This window comes from Rhinopithecus bieti, unplaced genomic scaffold, assembly GCF_001698545.2.
Source record: "Rhinopithecus bieti isolate Rb0 unplaced genomic scaffold, ASM169854v2 scaffold_62779, whole genome shotgun sequence".
In the NCBI taxonomy this organism is placed as follows: Eukaryota; Metazoa; Chordata; class Mammalia; order Primates; family Cercopithecidae; genus Rhinopithecus; species Rhinopithecus bieti.
The window spans coordinates 155869-171948 of record NW_016823701.1 but is presented as its reverse complement, the minus strand read 5'-3'; the positions used below and the strand labels follow the sequence as shown (position 1 = coordinate 171948).

Genomic DNA, 16080 nt, shown 5'->3' with positions numbered 1-16080 from the left:
TTTTTTTTTTTTTTTTTTGAGATAGAGTCTTACTCTGTCACCCAGGCTGGAGTGCAGTGGCGCAATCTCAGCTCACTGCAACCTCCACCTCCGCGGTTTGAGCAATTCTCCTGTCTCAGCCTCCTGAGTGGCTGGGACTACAGGCACACACTACCAAGCCCAGCTAATTTTTGTATTTTTAGTAGAGATGGGGTTTCACCATATTGGTCGGGCTAGTCTCGAACTGCTGACCTCAGGTGATCCACCCACCTCAGCGTCCCAAAGTGCTGGGATTACAAGCGTGAGCCACTACACCCAGCCAGGGTTCGTCTTTTTTAAGGCCCCTTTCTTTTTTTTTTTTTTTTTGGGACGGAGTCTCACTCTGTAGCCCAGGCTGGAGTGCAGTGGCGCGATCGCCGCTCACTGCAAGCTCCGCCTCCCAGGTTCACGCCATTCTCCTGCCTCAGCCTCCCGAGTAGCTGGAACTACAGGTGCCCGCCACTGCGCCCGGCTAGTTTTGTATTTTAGTAGAGACGGGGTTTCACCGTGTTAGCCAGGATGGTCTCGATCTCCTGACCTCATGATCCGCCTGCCTCAGCCTCCCAAAGTGCCGGGATTACAGGCGTGAGCCACCACGCCCAGCCTTTAAGGCCCCGTTCAAGAGGCATTTAGTTCATTCTAGTGCTTAGGATCCATGCAGGGGATCTGGAGCCAGACTGCCTGGGTTCAAATCCTGTTGCTACTATGTATTAGCCGTGCAGCCTTGGGTGACTGACTTCACCTCTCTGTGCCTCAAATTCCTCACCTATGAAATGAAGCAGTGATAGCCTCTGCCCCATAAGAGCATCTTTTTTTTTTTTTTTTTTTTTTTTTATTATACTTTAAGTTCTAGGGTACATGTGCATAACGTGCAGGTTTGTTACATATGTATACTTATGCCATGTTGGTGTGCTGCACCCATCAACTCGTCAGCACCCATCAAGAGCATCTTAAGAGCCAAATGAATGAATACTTGTGAAGTGCTTCATTGAGACTCTCAGAAAATATGACTCAATGTGTCTAAATCTGTTTTAATGAAATTATATTGTCACTTTTCCAACCTGTGTGATGATTATAGCAGAAACTTACAGGGTGCTGCTTCTGTGCAAGGATATGTTCTTGATGTTTCACATGTGGATGCTGAATTCCTAACTACTATCTGGAGTCATTTGAATTTGTCTGTCTTCGCAGCCTCTTGCAGTCATTGTGTGCCCTGGGTGGAAGAAGGCCCAATTTATTTTTGAATTATTGGGAGAATATAGTATGTCCTCCAGGCCTCTTCATCCTGTGCTATTAACAATCGGGCTCCATAAAGAGGAAGCCAAAAATACAAAGCTTCCAAGGGGCTGTAAGTATCCTTTTCAAACAGCTGTAAAAGTGAAAGTATCTTTTTCACTGTCTTCCCTACAGAAGACAGTAGAGCCTGGCCGGGCGGGCCTGGGTCCACAGTGACATGGCTTGTGTGACAACACACTCACAGTCACTAGTCCAGACCTACTTCCCAGCTCCCGACAGTATCGATTACAAAGGCTTGATCTTGACTTACGTCTGCTTCACTGAGAAAACTATGTCATTTCATTCATTTATCACTTTTTCACTCAACATTTAAACTGTTAGATGCTGGGCATACAGGGTTGACTAGGACAGAAGCAGTGTTTTACTTCATTAGAAGGCATTTCTAAAAAGTATGTGGACTCTTAGCAGAGGAAATCTTAGAAAAACCTGTGGAAAATTGAAAATGTTGACTTTTTCTTTTAAATGCAGGTGATGTGATTGTTACGACCCCATACAGCCTGCTGAGGCTTCTCGCCTGTCAGAGCCTGCTGTTCCTCAGGCTCTGCCACCTGATCCTGGATGAGGTGGAGGTGCTATTCTTGGAAGCCAATGAACAGGTGAGCGTGGCTTAAGGTCTTCACCACTCAGAAGATAGGTGTGATTAACATGCTAACTGACGGCAGGAAGGAGGAAAAGTGTCTGGTTGGGGAATACATTGGTTAATCTAAACAAATTTTACGCTTTAACTTCTATAATTAAGAAGAAGGAATTGTTATCTGAAATTTCCTTCCCAATGTTAGAGTTCTTTCTGAAGTGCAAACATTCTTTCCCAGAGATTTCCTAAGATAGTTAAAGTTTTCTGATTACGGAAGTAATGATTTTATTTTAGAAAATTTAAGACATGGAGAAGAGCACTTGAAAAACGCAGCCCCCAGAGCCATAGTCTCAGAAGGGATCCCTCTTACTGTTTTGGAGTACTTGCTTCCTTTCCTTTGAATTCTTGTGTTTGTTGATACATATAGTTAATAACATCAGGGGCATGTTTTACAGGCCATTTTGTAGCCTGCTTCCTGTTCCACAGCCTGGTGGTTACTGGCCATACAGTATGCATTTCTTTGGACATCACAGAATTTGTTTTAAAGCTGTCTTAATTTTGGACATTCAACATAATTTGTATATGTGTGTGGCTACAGAACATGCATGTTTTTTGCACCTGTTTCCTTTAGGATGAATTCCTAAGAGGGGATTCATGGGTCATAGGCTTTGAGCTCTTGTAAGGCTTTTCTTGGAAGCAGTGTCACATGATCGTCAAGGGCATGCACTTGGAAGTAGTGATGGCCCCAGTTTCCAGTCCAGGCTTTGTTACTGATGATGGGGCTATTCAAGGTTCCCGAACTCCTCTGAAATCTCAGGTTCTGATTTTTGTAAAACAAGTATCTAGGCGTACTGCTCTCTGCAGCGTCCTTTCTGAAAGCATGATCTGATGTGCACTCCTGTCAGCCATGTGCCAGGCTCTCCACACTGGTGCCAGAGCAGGCTTGGCCCAGCTTTCTCTTCCAGTCTAACTGGCCAACAGTGGGGTCTTGTCAGCCTAATTTATATTTCCTTGATTACTTTTTAGGTTGAATATTAATTCGTATTGATCATTTGTATTCACTCTGAGTTGCTTGTTCATTTCCTTTTCTTATTTTCTGTTGGTAGGATGATCTTTTGCTAATCAGTTTTTAGAAGTTTTTATGCAAGAACATTAATCTCATATTAGTTTGTTATGCATGTTTACCAAGATGTTGCTTGTGCTTTAGTTTTGTTTATAATGGAGATTGTAGGATATTTGTTGACTTTAAACTTGACATTTTCTCCTATTTAGTTTTTGCCTTTTTTTTTTTTTTGAGACTGAGTCCCACTCACTGGAGTGCAATGGTGCAATCTTGGCTCACTGCAACCTCCTCCTCCCGGGTTCAGGCAATTCTTGTGCCTCAGCCTTCCAAGTAGCTGGGATTACAGGTGCCTACCACCATGCCCAGCTAATTTTTTGTATATTTAGTAGAGACAGGGTTTCACCATGTTGGCCAAGCTGGTCTCGAACTCCTGACCTCATGATCCACCTGCCTCAGCCTCCCAGAGTGCTGGGATTACAGGCGTGAGCTACCACACCCGGCCTTTTCCTTTTTATTTTTGAAAGACTTTCCCCACTCTGAGAATAGAAAATATACAATCCCTAACATTTTATGTTCTGTCACACTAGTTCTTACTCTTTTGAAATGAAAACGAAATTAATTATACTAATTTTTCAGATGTTTGCTATATTAGATAGCTTTAAAAAAAATATTGAAGTTGAAGAAAGGGAATCTGCACCACATCAGATTGTTGCAGTTGGAGTTCATTGGAACAAACATATAGAACATCTCATCAAAGAGTTCATGAATGATCCCTACATTGTGATCACAGCCATGGAAGAGGCTGCTCTCTATGGCAATGTCCAACAGGTAATTCTGTGTGTGTGTGTGTGTGTGTGTGTGTGTGTGTGTTGGTGGGGAGCTGATGAACACAAGCAAGTAACTTTTATTTCATGGCTTAATATTAAACAATTACAACTTTGATTTCATATATAAATTATGAGTGAAATACAATTGTAGTTGAATATTTAAATATATATTGATTTCTTATACATTCTTTTCTATTAAAATCCCAACACCTATGGAAAGTGGATCTGGAGCTCCTAGAATATTAAAAAGTCACATTGTTTCTGTGCTTCATTACCAGGTAGTACATCTTTGCCTAGAATGTGAAAAAACTTCTACTTTACTCCAAGCTCTTGATTTAATTCCAAGTCAGGCACAAAAGACCTTGATCTTCACCTGCTCTGTAGCTGAAACAGAAATAGTGTGTAAGGTGAGCCCATCTCCATATAAAAAATGTTCTGTTTGTTTCAACTGGTTGAATCTCAAGTCATCACAAAATTACTGGGGTAGTCGACTGTGTGGCAGGGAAGTACAGTTTTACAAGTTTAACAACAATCAGAAGAGGAGGTAGGGTCTGCTCACAGAACATGGAGGCTGAGGCCTGGTGCTGGGGAGGAACCAGGTGGGTGGGCAGAGCCTTTCCCCTGCAGCAGCATTCCCCAGGGCAGGGGAGTTTTGTCTTGGTGGAGTATTAAAAGTATCAATTTATAGACATGACAACATCTTCTGTACCCTCTGTTTATGAAGATTGAGGTGGCTCATGCCTGAATCCTAGCCCTTTGAGAGGTGGAGGTGGGAAGATGGCTTGAATCCAGGAGTTCAAGACCAGCCTAGGCAACATAGTGAGACCCTGTCTCAAAAAAAAAAAAAAAAAGAAGAAGAAGAAGAAGATTGAGAAGATAACAGTAAAAGATATCATATAGCCAAAAAAATCAAATAAATTGGCTAAAAATTTATTCAGTTTTATTTTGTATATATTAGTGGTAAAACATAGAAATGAAGCCAACTACCAAATAGTTAATAGTACATCTACCTTTCTGCAACAGTGAGCTAGAAGTATAGTTACATGATACTGTGGTCAACAAGGACTTTCTATCTGTTGTGTATGTGTGTGTGTATACAAGTATAGCTGTGTTATTTTAAAGGGAAGCAAAATAGTTTTAGCAAAAGATTGCTTGTTTCACTTGAGCAAGATTTTAGACAAAAACAACTGAATTTTGGAAATATATTTCAGTTTATAATCATCTCATTCTTAAGAATTATGGGATCAGTGAGGTAGTGCCCTCAGAAATCATTTAAAGTGCTTTACATTGACAATTATTGATGGAACACTTGGCTTCCAGCCTATATCCCTGACTGTGGCCTGGCCTCTTTCGTTTCATCTTTAGGTAGTAGAAAGCAATTCAATATTTTGCTTGAAGATGCATAAAGAAATGATTTTTAACTTACAAAATGTTTTAGAACAGTGGAAGAAGAAGTTAAGTTCTGGCTCTCAAATTGCATTAGGTAAGTTTTAGTTTCTATTTTGTGAAGGCTGAGCTAGGAATCCTATCTTTAATTCATTTATGTATCTCATCTCCAGATTTCTCATTATTCCCCAGGTTTACTGAGAGTTTATTAGCAATGTTAACTGGGTTTCACCGTGTTAGCCAGGATGTTAATTTCAAAATCAAAAATTAACCTCCACTAAGATTTTGATGTTGAGGTAAATCTCTCAGGTCAGTGGGCAGCCACCATTATATAATATATATGATCATATATATTATGATAGTGATCCTCAAGCTTTCTCTCTATATAGTCATGCATGATTGCTAAATTTAATATTAAAAATATAACAGTCAACATGTATAGAATAAGTGAAAAATATGGGCCACTTGGATTTGTAATAAGAGACATTTTTCAGGCTAAAAAGGAGACCACTTTTCTCTGGAATTTAAGCACTGGGCTGTGGCATTTTGGGGAAAAAATGGGGAAGAAGTTTCGTTGCATCCAAAAAAGTAAAATGTGATACGGAAATCCACCGCAGTGTGGCCGCGGGAACTGCTGGTTAAAGTACGTGGGGGAACTCCAGCGCATGTGACATTGTCAGACTCCCTCTCTGCAGCCCTCACAGACGACTGCGTCCCACTCTTGGCCATCACCGATGCCACGTGTGTAATTCACTTCAGCTTCCCTGGCTCGCCAAAAGTGTTTGGTGGACGCCTTTATTGCATGTCTGATCATTTTCACACGGAACAGGTTTGGTGAATTTTTATTCTCTTCCATATTCTACTGGCATCTTCTGTGTCATGATAAGCTCAGAGTCCACAAGGTTTCCTCAGTCAGACTAGGATATAGATGATCCACCCCCAATTTTCAGGGTTTATTCACCCCCAATTTTCAGGGTTCTCCTGCAGAACAGGGAGATAAGAAAGCCAAATCTGTCTTGCTGCTGACGGAGAAAGATGCAAGCCATGCAGTGGGCATCCTGCGCTACTTGGAGCGAGCGGACGCCAAGGTCCCCGCAGAGCTGTACGAGTTCACCGCAGGAGTTCTGGAAGCCAAAGAGGATAAGAAAGCTGGAAGACTTCTTTGTCCGTATCTGAAGGCTTTTGGTTTTTGCAAGTAAGCCAGTGATTTGTTTCTAATTAAACTGATGTATAACCTGCAGTAAAGTGCACAACTGGTGCAACGTGGTGAATTGTCATGTATCTGTAGAAGCCACCACCCACTCTGAGGGAGCAGCCCAGGAGTTCCCTCGCGCTCTTCCCCACGTGCCCTCCCCTCTGCAGGACTGTCAGTGTTGATTAATTTTGCTTGGTTTTGAACTCCATAGAAATGGCATCGTGGTATGTTCTCTTTCGTGTCTGGCTTCTTTCTCTCAGCCTCGTGTCTGTGACGTTCATCTGTGTTGTGTGTATCTGTGGTTTGTTTTGTAGCTCAGTGTTCTGTTATATGACTGTATCACAGTGTGTGTATCCATTCTCCTGTTGATGGGCCTGTGGGTGGTTTCCACTATCAGGCTAAGATGTTTGAAGCTGTTAGGAACACTCTTGGCCATGTCTTTTGTGGAAATGCGCACCCATTTCTCTTGGATGCTCTGGAGTGTAAGTGGCAGGTCGTGGGGTAGGCATGTGTTTAATTCTTCCAAAGCGTCTGGCCATTTTCTGGTCTGGTCAGTACTGTCTGAGAGAGCCTGAGTTGTCCCCCACCCTCACCAGTGCTTAGTGTTGGTAGGGGTGGAGTGGTAAACCATTGTGATGTTAATTTGCATTTCCCTAATGATTAATGATGTTGAATATCTTTTCATAGGCTTATGGGACAGTTGGCCATCCTCTTTTTGTGAAGTGCCTGTTGAGGTCTTTTGACCAGTTTTTACAGGGAGTGTTTATCTTTTTTGTCTTGGTTTGTGGGGGGAGTAGCTTATATATACCCAACGTAAGTACTTTGTGTGATGTGTGCACTGAGAATGTCTCCTCCAAGCTGTGGCTTGCATTTTCACTCTTAATATTCTGCTGATGATGAACAGGCATTTTAAATTTTGTTGAAGTTTTTTGTTTTTTGTTTTTTTGAGATGGCATTTCACGCTGTCGTCCAGGCTGGAGTGCAGTGGCGCTATCTTGGCTTACTGCAAGCTCCGCCTCCCAGGTTCATGCCATCCTCCTGCTTCAACCTCCCAAGTAGTTGGGACTACAGGCGCCCGCCACCACGCTTGGCTAATTTTTTTGTGTTTTTAGTAGAGACGGGGTTTCACCATGTTAGCCAGGATGGTTTTGATCTCCTGACCTCGTGATCCGCCTGCCTTGACCTCCCAAAGTGCTGGGATTACAGGCGTGAGCCACTGTGCCCAGCCTGATGAAGTATTTTCAGGTTACCTTTTTGTGTGCTTATAGGAAATATTTGCCTATCTCGGCCAGGTGCAGTGGCTCATGCCTGTAATCCCAGCACTTTGGGAGGCCAAGGCCGGCAGATCATGAGATCAAGAGATCGAGACCATCCTGGTCAACATGGTGAAACCCCGTCTCTACTAAAAAAATACAAAAATTAGCTGGGCGTGGTGGTATGTACCTGTAGTCCCAGCTACTAGGGAGGCTGGGGCAGGAGAATCACTTGAACCCTAGAGGCAGAGGTTGTAGTGAGCCAAGATCACACCACTGCACTCCAGCCTGGAGACAGAGCAAGATTCTGTCTCAAAAAGAAGAAAGAAAAAAGTTAGCTGGGTGTGGTGGCACACACCTGTAATCAGCTACATAGGAGGCTGAGGCAGGAGAATCGCTTGAACCTGGGAAGTGGAGGTTACAGTGAGCCAAGTTCACACCACTGCACTCCAGACTGGGTGACAGAGTGAGAGATTGTGCCGCTGCATTCCAGCCTGGACCACAGAGTGAGATTCCATCTCAAAAAAAAAAAAAAAAAATTACCTATTTCAAGGTCATGAAGGCATTCTCCTATATTTCTAGAAGCTTTATAGTTTTAGCTTTCACAGTTACACTTATAATTCATATTAAATTAGTTTGTGTGTATTACCACGTATGGTGGCTCGCACCTATAATCCCAGCGCTTTGGGAGGCTGGAGTGGGAGGATCACTTGAGCTCAGGAGTTCCGAGACCAGCCTGGGCAACACACAGACCTGGTGTCTTAAAAAAAAAAATACATATATATATATATATATGTGTGTGTGTATATATATACACACACATATATGTGTATATGTATATATGTGTATGTGTGTGTGTATATTTATATATGTGTGTATATATTTATACACACACACATACACGCCAGCTGTGGTGGCACATGCCTGTAGTCCCAGCTACTGAGGAGCCTGGAGTAGGAAGATCACTTGAGCCTGGGAAGTCAAGGATTCAGTGAGCTGTGATTGTGCCACTGCACTTCAGCCTGGGCGATAGAATGAGATCCTATGTCCAAAATAAAGAAAAAAGAAGAAAAATTATATGTGTAATGTGAAATCCGGGGCAAGGTTTGATTTTTCCATATAAATAATGGTTTGCTTCAGCATTGTTTATTTAAAATATCATTTGGTTCTCACTGCATTAATGCATTTGCCATAAGCCAGGTGATGGTATATGTGGTCCATTTTTGGACTCTCTTCTGTTACATTGGCCTATTGGTCTAACTTTATACCAGTACTACACTTTCTTATAGCAAGTCTTAGGAGCTGGTGTATGAGTCCTCCAGCTTTGGTCCTCACCAAGGTTGTTTGGCTATTTTAAATCCATTGCACCTCCACATACATTTTATTTTTTGTATCTTTTTTTTTTTTTTTTTTGAGATGGAGTGTCGCTCTGTCACCCAGGCTGGAGTGCAGTGGTGCAATCTTGGCTCACTGCAGCCTCTGCCTTCTGGGTTCAAACAGTTCTCCTGCCTCAGCTTCCTGAGTAGCTGGGACTACAGGCGTGTGCCACCACGCCCAGTTAATTTTTGTATTTTCATTAGAGACAGGGTTTCACCATGTTGGCCAGGCTAATCTCAAACTCCTGACCTCAGCTGATCCACCTGCCTCAGCCTCTGAAAGTGCTGGGATTACAGGCATGAGCCATCCCACCTGGCCTCCATGTACGTTTTAGAATGAGCCTATTAGTTTCTTCAGAAACCTTGTGGAGTTTTGCTAGGGACTCCATTGATTGTGTTGATCAGCTTGGAGAGCGTGGGTACTTTGACAGTCATGGGGCTTCTCTGCCTGATCCAGACACACCACCACTGCTTGATACACAGACAGCTGAGGCTGGGACGTGGGTGTCTGATACGTAGCTGCTGGATTAAATTTAAAGATAACTGTTGACATTAACGTTTTTGAATTATTGTACATTAAATGTATTACTAGCAGCACTTCTGTTTATGCTTAAAGAAGACCGACTTTTTTTTTTTTTTTTTTTTCTAAGACAGTCTCTGGCTCTGTCACCCAGGCTGGAGTGCAATGGCATGATCTCAGCTCGCTGAAACCTCCGCCTTCCGGGTTCAAGCAGTTCTTGTGCCTCAGCCTCCTGAGTAGCTGGGATCACAGGTGTGCACCACCACACCTGGCTAATTTTTGTATTTTTAGTAGAGATGGGGTTCGCCATGTTGGCCAAGCTGGTCTCAAACCCCTCACCTCAAGTGGTCCGCCCACCTCAGCCTCCCAAAGTGTCGGGATTACAGGCATGAGCCACCATCCCCAGCCAAATATTGACTTTATTTATTTATTTATTTAGAGATGGAGTCTTGCTCTGTCACCCAGGCTGGGGTACAGTGGCACCATCTTGGCTCACTGCAACCTCTGCCTCCTGGGTTCCAGTGATTTTCCTGCATCAGCCTCCTGAATAGCTGGGACTGTAAGTAGGCGCCCGCCATCATGCCCAGCTAATTTTCGTATTTTTAGTAGAGTCAGGGTTTCACCATGTTGACCAGGCTGGTCTCGAGCTCCTGACCTCAGGTGATTGGCCTGTCTTGGCCTCCCAAAGTGCTGGGATTACAGGCACGAACCACCGCGCTCGGCCTCAAATACCGACTTTTAAAACGACAATTTCCACTATTTCTCAATGTGGAAGCAGCATTGTAGTTAAGGAATGGCTTCTGGGTTAGAGGTCGATTGGCCTTTGTTGTGTATTATGGCAATGTATTTGTAATTCAGTCTTTATTTTGAAAATATATTTTGTCCATTTACATAATGCATTTTAGAATGGCTAGAGAAATAGGGTGGCTGAGCAGGGAGGATCTCTTGAGCCCAGGAGTTAAGAGGCTGTGGTGAGACATGATCTTGCCACTGCACTCCAGCCTGGGCAACAGAGCGAGACCAAACTCTTAAAAAAAAAAAAAAAAAGTTTGCTAGAGAAATAATGAAGTAACTTATTGAGTTTATTCAGTGTTAATTAAAATGTAAAATCCGTTTGTACTTATTTATATATTATTAATGTCATCTGAAATATTTAATGTGGTTATTCAATTTTTAGGGTGTTTGGAATAAAAGTTCTCTGATTTAGGTTGCAGATTAATTTTCTGAAGAAAGCATTAAAATTCACATTAACAATTATTACTTATTTATGGTAAATCTAGTCATTTCATTTTCAGAGACAAGAGGATCTGTCCTGACCGACACCGTATTAATCCAGAAACGGACATGCCCAGGAAACTGTCCAGCCAAGCCCTACCTTCATTTGGATACATTAAAGTAGGTTCGGTTAAAGATCCTTGTGTCCTCTGACGAATGGTCATGTTAATAAACGTGTTTTATTTGTTAAGCAGGATCTTAGTAGATGTAATGATGTCTTCCAGTGATCAGTATTAACATACCACCATTAATCCAACCAGAGGCGTGCATCCTTACAAGGTGCCTTATTTCAGGGCCCCAGCTTATTTATAAGCCAAGATCAAATTCAGTAATGGATGACAGTTTAAGGATTTTTTTTTCAATTATATTTTCAGAAAATGTTTCTATTTGGGGGCCATTAAAAATAATGCAGTGACTGGACACAGTGGCTCCTACCTGTAATCTCATCATTTTGGGAGACTGAGGCGGGCAGATCACTTGAGGCCAGGAGTTCAAGACCAGCCTGGGCAACATAGCGAGACCTTGTCTCTACAAACAAATTTTAAAAATAATAATAATACAGTGATCACATGAATCTTTTCAAGACATTCATGATAATTTCTTTGAGGAAAATTCTGTAATAAGATGCAGATAGAATTGCCAAGTTAAGGATTTTTAAATTTTCTTTCAGATCCCCTTTTATTAATTTCTTCATTTCTTTTGAGCATGCAATTTCTTTTTTTTTTTTTGGTTGAGACAGAGTCTTGCTCTGTCGCCCAGGCTGGAGTGCAGTGGCCGGATCTCAGCTCACTGCAAGTTCCGCCTCCCGGGTTTATGCCATTCTCCTGCCTCAGCCTCCCAAGTAGCTGGGACTACAGGCGCCCGCCACCTCGCCCGGCTAGTTTTTTGTATTTTTTTTTTTTAGTGGAGACGGGGTTTCACTGTGTTAGCCAGGATGGTCTCAATCTCCTGACCTCGTGATGCGCCCGTCTCGGCCTCCCAAAGTGCTGGAATTACAGGCTTGAGCCACCCCGCCCGGCCTGAGCATGCAATTTCTATCCCTTTCACCTGTTTCCCTTAGGGCAGTATCTTTTGTGTTAATTTCCTAGGCTACTGTAAAAGATTACCACCGAGTTAGTGACTTAAAGTCACATACATTTCTTCTGTCATGTTCCTGGATGCCAGAGTCCAACGTCAGGGTGTCAGCAGGGCTGTGCCCCTCTGCAGCCTCCAGAAGGTGACCTGGCCTGTGGCTCGCCCGGCGTCCTTGTGTCTCAGCCGGCAGCCACTGTAGCTCTTTCTCTACCTGCATCTTCACATGACCTCCTCTTCTCTGTGCCCCTTATAAAGGACGTTTCATTGGAGGGAGGGCCCATCTGGATAACCCAGAGCCATTTCCTGGTCTGCAGATTTCACTACCACTGCAAAGACCCTGTTTTCAAGTCAGGTCAAAGTCACAGTGACCTTGGGGTTAGGACATGGACATACCTCTTTTGGGAGAGTCACCATCCAGCCCACTACAGTTTTCATTATTGAATTTTTTTAAAAAATTTCTAACTCTTTCTTGCTTTCTGTCACCTCATTTCTAAGTTGTTGTAATTCTGATCTGTTACTCTTTTATACATGTATTGTTTTCTTAGTTAACAAACTAAATGCAGTGTTTCTTGAAGGTTATGTTTTTAATCTGTGGATGTATCTTTCTAACAGGTTTCATTGTCTGTAGGGATGGTTCTTCTGCTCTTCTCTTTTAATTATTTTATTTTTATATAATACATTTTGTTATTTTATGATGACTTCATATCGGATTTAACCTTGTTACTTTGCTGCTGCTCGTTTTTGGATAGAATTTGTTTTCCTGGCATTTTGGAGGAGGTGTGGGTCAGGGTAACTTTTCTGATTTCATGGAGTTCCCATTTCTGTTGTTTTATATACTGTATAAAATGAATATGGTGATGTAGTGTCTAAGATTTCTGAGATTCCCTGGCCCTGTTCCCCTCCTGAACTCTTACCTGGTTTTCTCTTCCTTCATCCCTCTTGTCCCTGGAGGGACAGTGTGGAGATTTTGTAGGGGCTCCAGCCTTCACCCACTGTGGAGGCAGGTGAAGCCTTCCAGGCTCGCTTATCACACTGGCTGAGCCTGTTTCCAGGGAGGGCCTCTTGCCTGTTCTAGAGCTCTCTGTTCTCAGGTCTATTGCTTCCCTCTGCTTCCTCCTGCACAGGCACAGACACTGGTGCCTGTGGGTGTCGCCAGCCCAGCCCTCTCCCCCATCCTGCCAAGTGCCTACTTCTCACTCCTGGCATCTGCTCTGGGTAGCCAGGGCTCCCTGCCTTCATGCAGGGTGTCTCTGCCCTCTGCACACTGACTTCTTCCTCACACACTGGTCCCCATGCCTACTCTAACCTGTGAAGGGCTGTCTTCTCCAGCATACGCAAGCTGTGGCCTCTCTGTCCACTTCTGGATTGCCGAGGGTCCCTGTAGGACACAGTTTTATCCCTATAACCCTGGAAGCTGGTAAACAGTATGCTCGTAATAAGATGTATCTTGGCCGGACGCGGTGGCTCAAGTCTGTAATCCCAGGACTTTGGGAGTTCAAGGCGGGCGGATCACGAGGTCAGGAGATCGAGACCATCCTGGCTAACACAATGAAACCCCGTCTCTACTAAAAATACAAAAAAATTAGCTGGGCGTGGTGGCGGGCGCCTGTAGTCCCAGCTACTCGGGAGGCTGAGGCAGGAGAATGGCGTGAACCCGGGAGGCGGAGCTTGCAGTGAGCCAAGATCGCACCACTGCACTCCAGCCTGGGCAACAGAGTGAGACTCCGTCTCAAAAAAATAAAATAAAATAAAATAAGATGTATCTTGTTACCTGAAAAAAGATCGGAAGGTCTCAAGAGACAGCAATGCTATTTTAAGAAGAATTTCTATAGAAGTGCAGTTAGAAGGTAAACAAAGGAACACTTATACCTAATAATGAAGATTTAAAATAATGAAATTTGCAAAATAAAAAAATCTTCCATTAGATTTAAAGTGAAATTCTAATTCTTTGTGACTATGTGAGGTATTGGTTTTGCCTTGCCTTTTTGGCTAGCTTCCTAGTTTATTTCTAAATCCACATTGCTAAGCTTTGGTTTCTTAGGTTGGGTACTGATTTCTGCAGATACAGGGAGTGTGTACATCTCCAGTTTAGCCTAAGTTTGTTTCCTGGTCATGTTTACTATATATGTTTCAGATAATACCTTTTTATATTTTGAATGCAACAAATTATGTTGGCCGTATAATTGATAAACACATGGATCTTTATGCAACTCTCAATGCTGAAATGAATGAGTATTTTAAGGATTCTAATAAAACAACTGTGGAAAAGGTGAAGAAGTTTGGATTGTATGGATTAGCAGAAGAAACGCTTTTTCACAGGTAACATATCTGTTTATTTCACCTGTAAAGTTTTGAAGCATGAGGTAACTAAATGGTGTTGAGTTCCTATTTTCACCTCTGTCCATTTGAGTGTGTATGTGAACCTGGTGACAGCGGGGTTTTCCCCCCAGATCTGCTCCAGTTCTTCGTGGGAAACTCTTCCCCAGGCTCCTGAGCATGGTGACACCGTGACCCGTTGAGCCATCACTGCGTGCAACATACACATACATCTTTAACTCACTTAATTCTTGCCAAGTTCCTATCAAGTGGGCATCATTCCCGTTCTACAGATAAGAAAACAGCCTTGGCAATGTTACGAACATGGTGTCAGGTCAGCTCGATACCTGGCATAGTTTGTTCCAACCTGGTCAGTCTGAATCACATGCTCGTTTGCACCCACTTCCCTTAAATCCACACCTGGCGCCACCTGGTGATAGCCTTGAATTCAGAAACTTTGAAACTTGACAGGTGACATCGCTCATGCCTGTAATCCCAGCACTGTGGGAGGCTGAGGTGAATGGATTGCTTAAGCCCAGGAGGTCGAGGCTGCACTGAGCTATGATCATGCCACTGCACTCCAGTCTGGGCCACAGAGCAAGACCTTGTCTCTACAAAAAACAAACAAACAAAAAAGACAAAAAGAAAAAAAGAAAAAAACTTTGTGACTTTAATTTGCTATGTTAATTTTTATTATGTTGTTAGATAAAAGGATTTATTCTTATTCAAAAGTACATGTTTTATACCTATGTATACTTTAAAACTCCACCACTTGAATTACTGAAGACCTTAGTTTTATTTCTAGTATAGAGTAAAATCATGGCATTTCGGAGTCTTTTTATATGTTTTCCATTTCATGGTAATTTGAGGCAAACACAATCCTTTCTGGAATCTCTGTGTGTATTGAACCAATGCCCCGTTGTTCTCCAGGGTTCAGGTGTTGGAAGTGAGCCAAAAAGAAGACGCCTGGGCCCTGGATGACATCCTTGTAGAGTTCATCGACGAAGGCAGGACAGGACTTGTCACAAGGGACCAGCTGCTACATCTCCCAGAACATTTCCACACGCTTCCCCCGCAGGCTGTGGAGTTTATTGTCTGTAGGGTGAAACCTGCAGACAATGAAATGGAATGGAATCCAAAGGTGGGTTATTTTGGCTTTTTATCTAGTGTTGACTTTTAGAATGTATTTAACCCAGAATATACACAGAATTGAGGCCTGTCTGGATTTAGAGTGTGACATTTGGGCAGGGAAAGCGCGGTCTGCTCAGATCCCCACGGTGTGTGAACATCCCAGCTGAGCCCTCAGAGAGGTGCTGGGCAGCCACAACACTGCCGCCGCCACTAACCTTGTGCTTACGCTCACAGAATTGGTATAAAGTAGGGATGTCAGTAAAATAAATTGCCCACAACCTAAGCAGGGGAAGCACCTACAAAAGTGAACATTCCAGGCTGGGTGCTGTGGCCTATAATCTCAACAGTTTGGGAAGCCGAGGGATGAGGATTCCTTGAGCCCAGGAAGTCGAGGCTGCAATGATCTATGATCGTGTCACTGCACTCCAGCCTGGGTGACAGAGTGAGATACCCTGTCTCTTAAAGAAAACAAATCAAAAAACAGAAAAAAAGTGGAAAAGTGGACGCTCCAGCCAAAGAGGGGGCACAATGGGTGGTCTCAGGAGAGGCCAGGTGATTCCACTGGGGCAGGGACGATGGGCCAGGAAGGAGATATGGAGGCCAGAAAAGCTGCCAAAGGAAGGGTCATTTCCTCTGGGCTTCGTGGGATAACTGGGATGTCACCAAGTAGGACAGATGGGCATTGAAAGCAAAGAGAACCACTTGTGCTGAGGCACAGCAACAGAAGAGGGCCGTCCAAGTGGAGTGGGAAGGCCCAGCCCTTGCGGCCAGGGAGA

At 43.3% G+C, this 16080-nt stretch overlaps 1 protein-coding gene across 1 annotated transcript in view; it reads left to right on the top strand.

Annotated features, from left to right (window-relative positions):
• The window catches only part of TDRD12 (tudor domain containing 12), a 102011-nt gene that overhangs the window by 70768 nt on the left and 15163 nt on the right, over window positions 1-16080 (top strand). The window contains 10 exon segments of the mRNA XM_017861714.1: window positions 1210-1366; window positions 1783-1910; window positions 3588-3779; window positions 4057-4185; window positions 5144-5261; window positions 5860-5993; window positions 6139-6359; window positions 10804-10903; window positions 13992-14176; window positions 15104-15314. Of these exon segments, the coding sequence (XP_017717203.1) occupies window positions 1210-1366; window positions 1783-1910; window positions 3588-3779; window positions 4057-4185; window positions 5144-5261; window positions 5860-5993; window positions 6139-6359; window positions 10804-10903; window positions 13992-14176; window positions 15104-15314 (1575 nt within the window).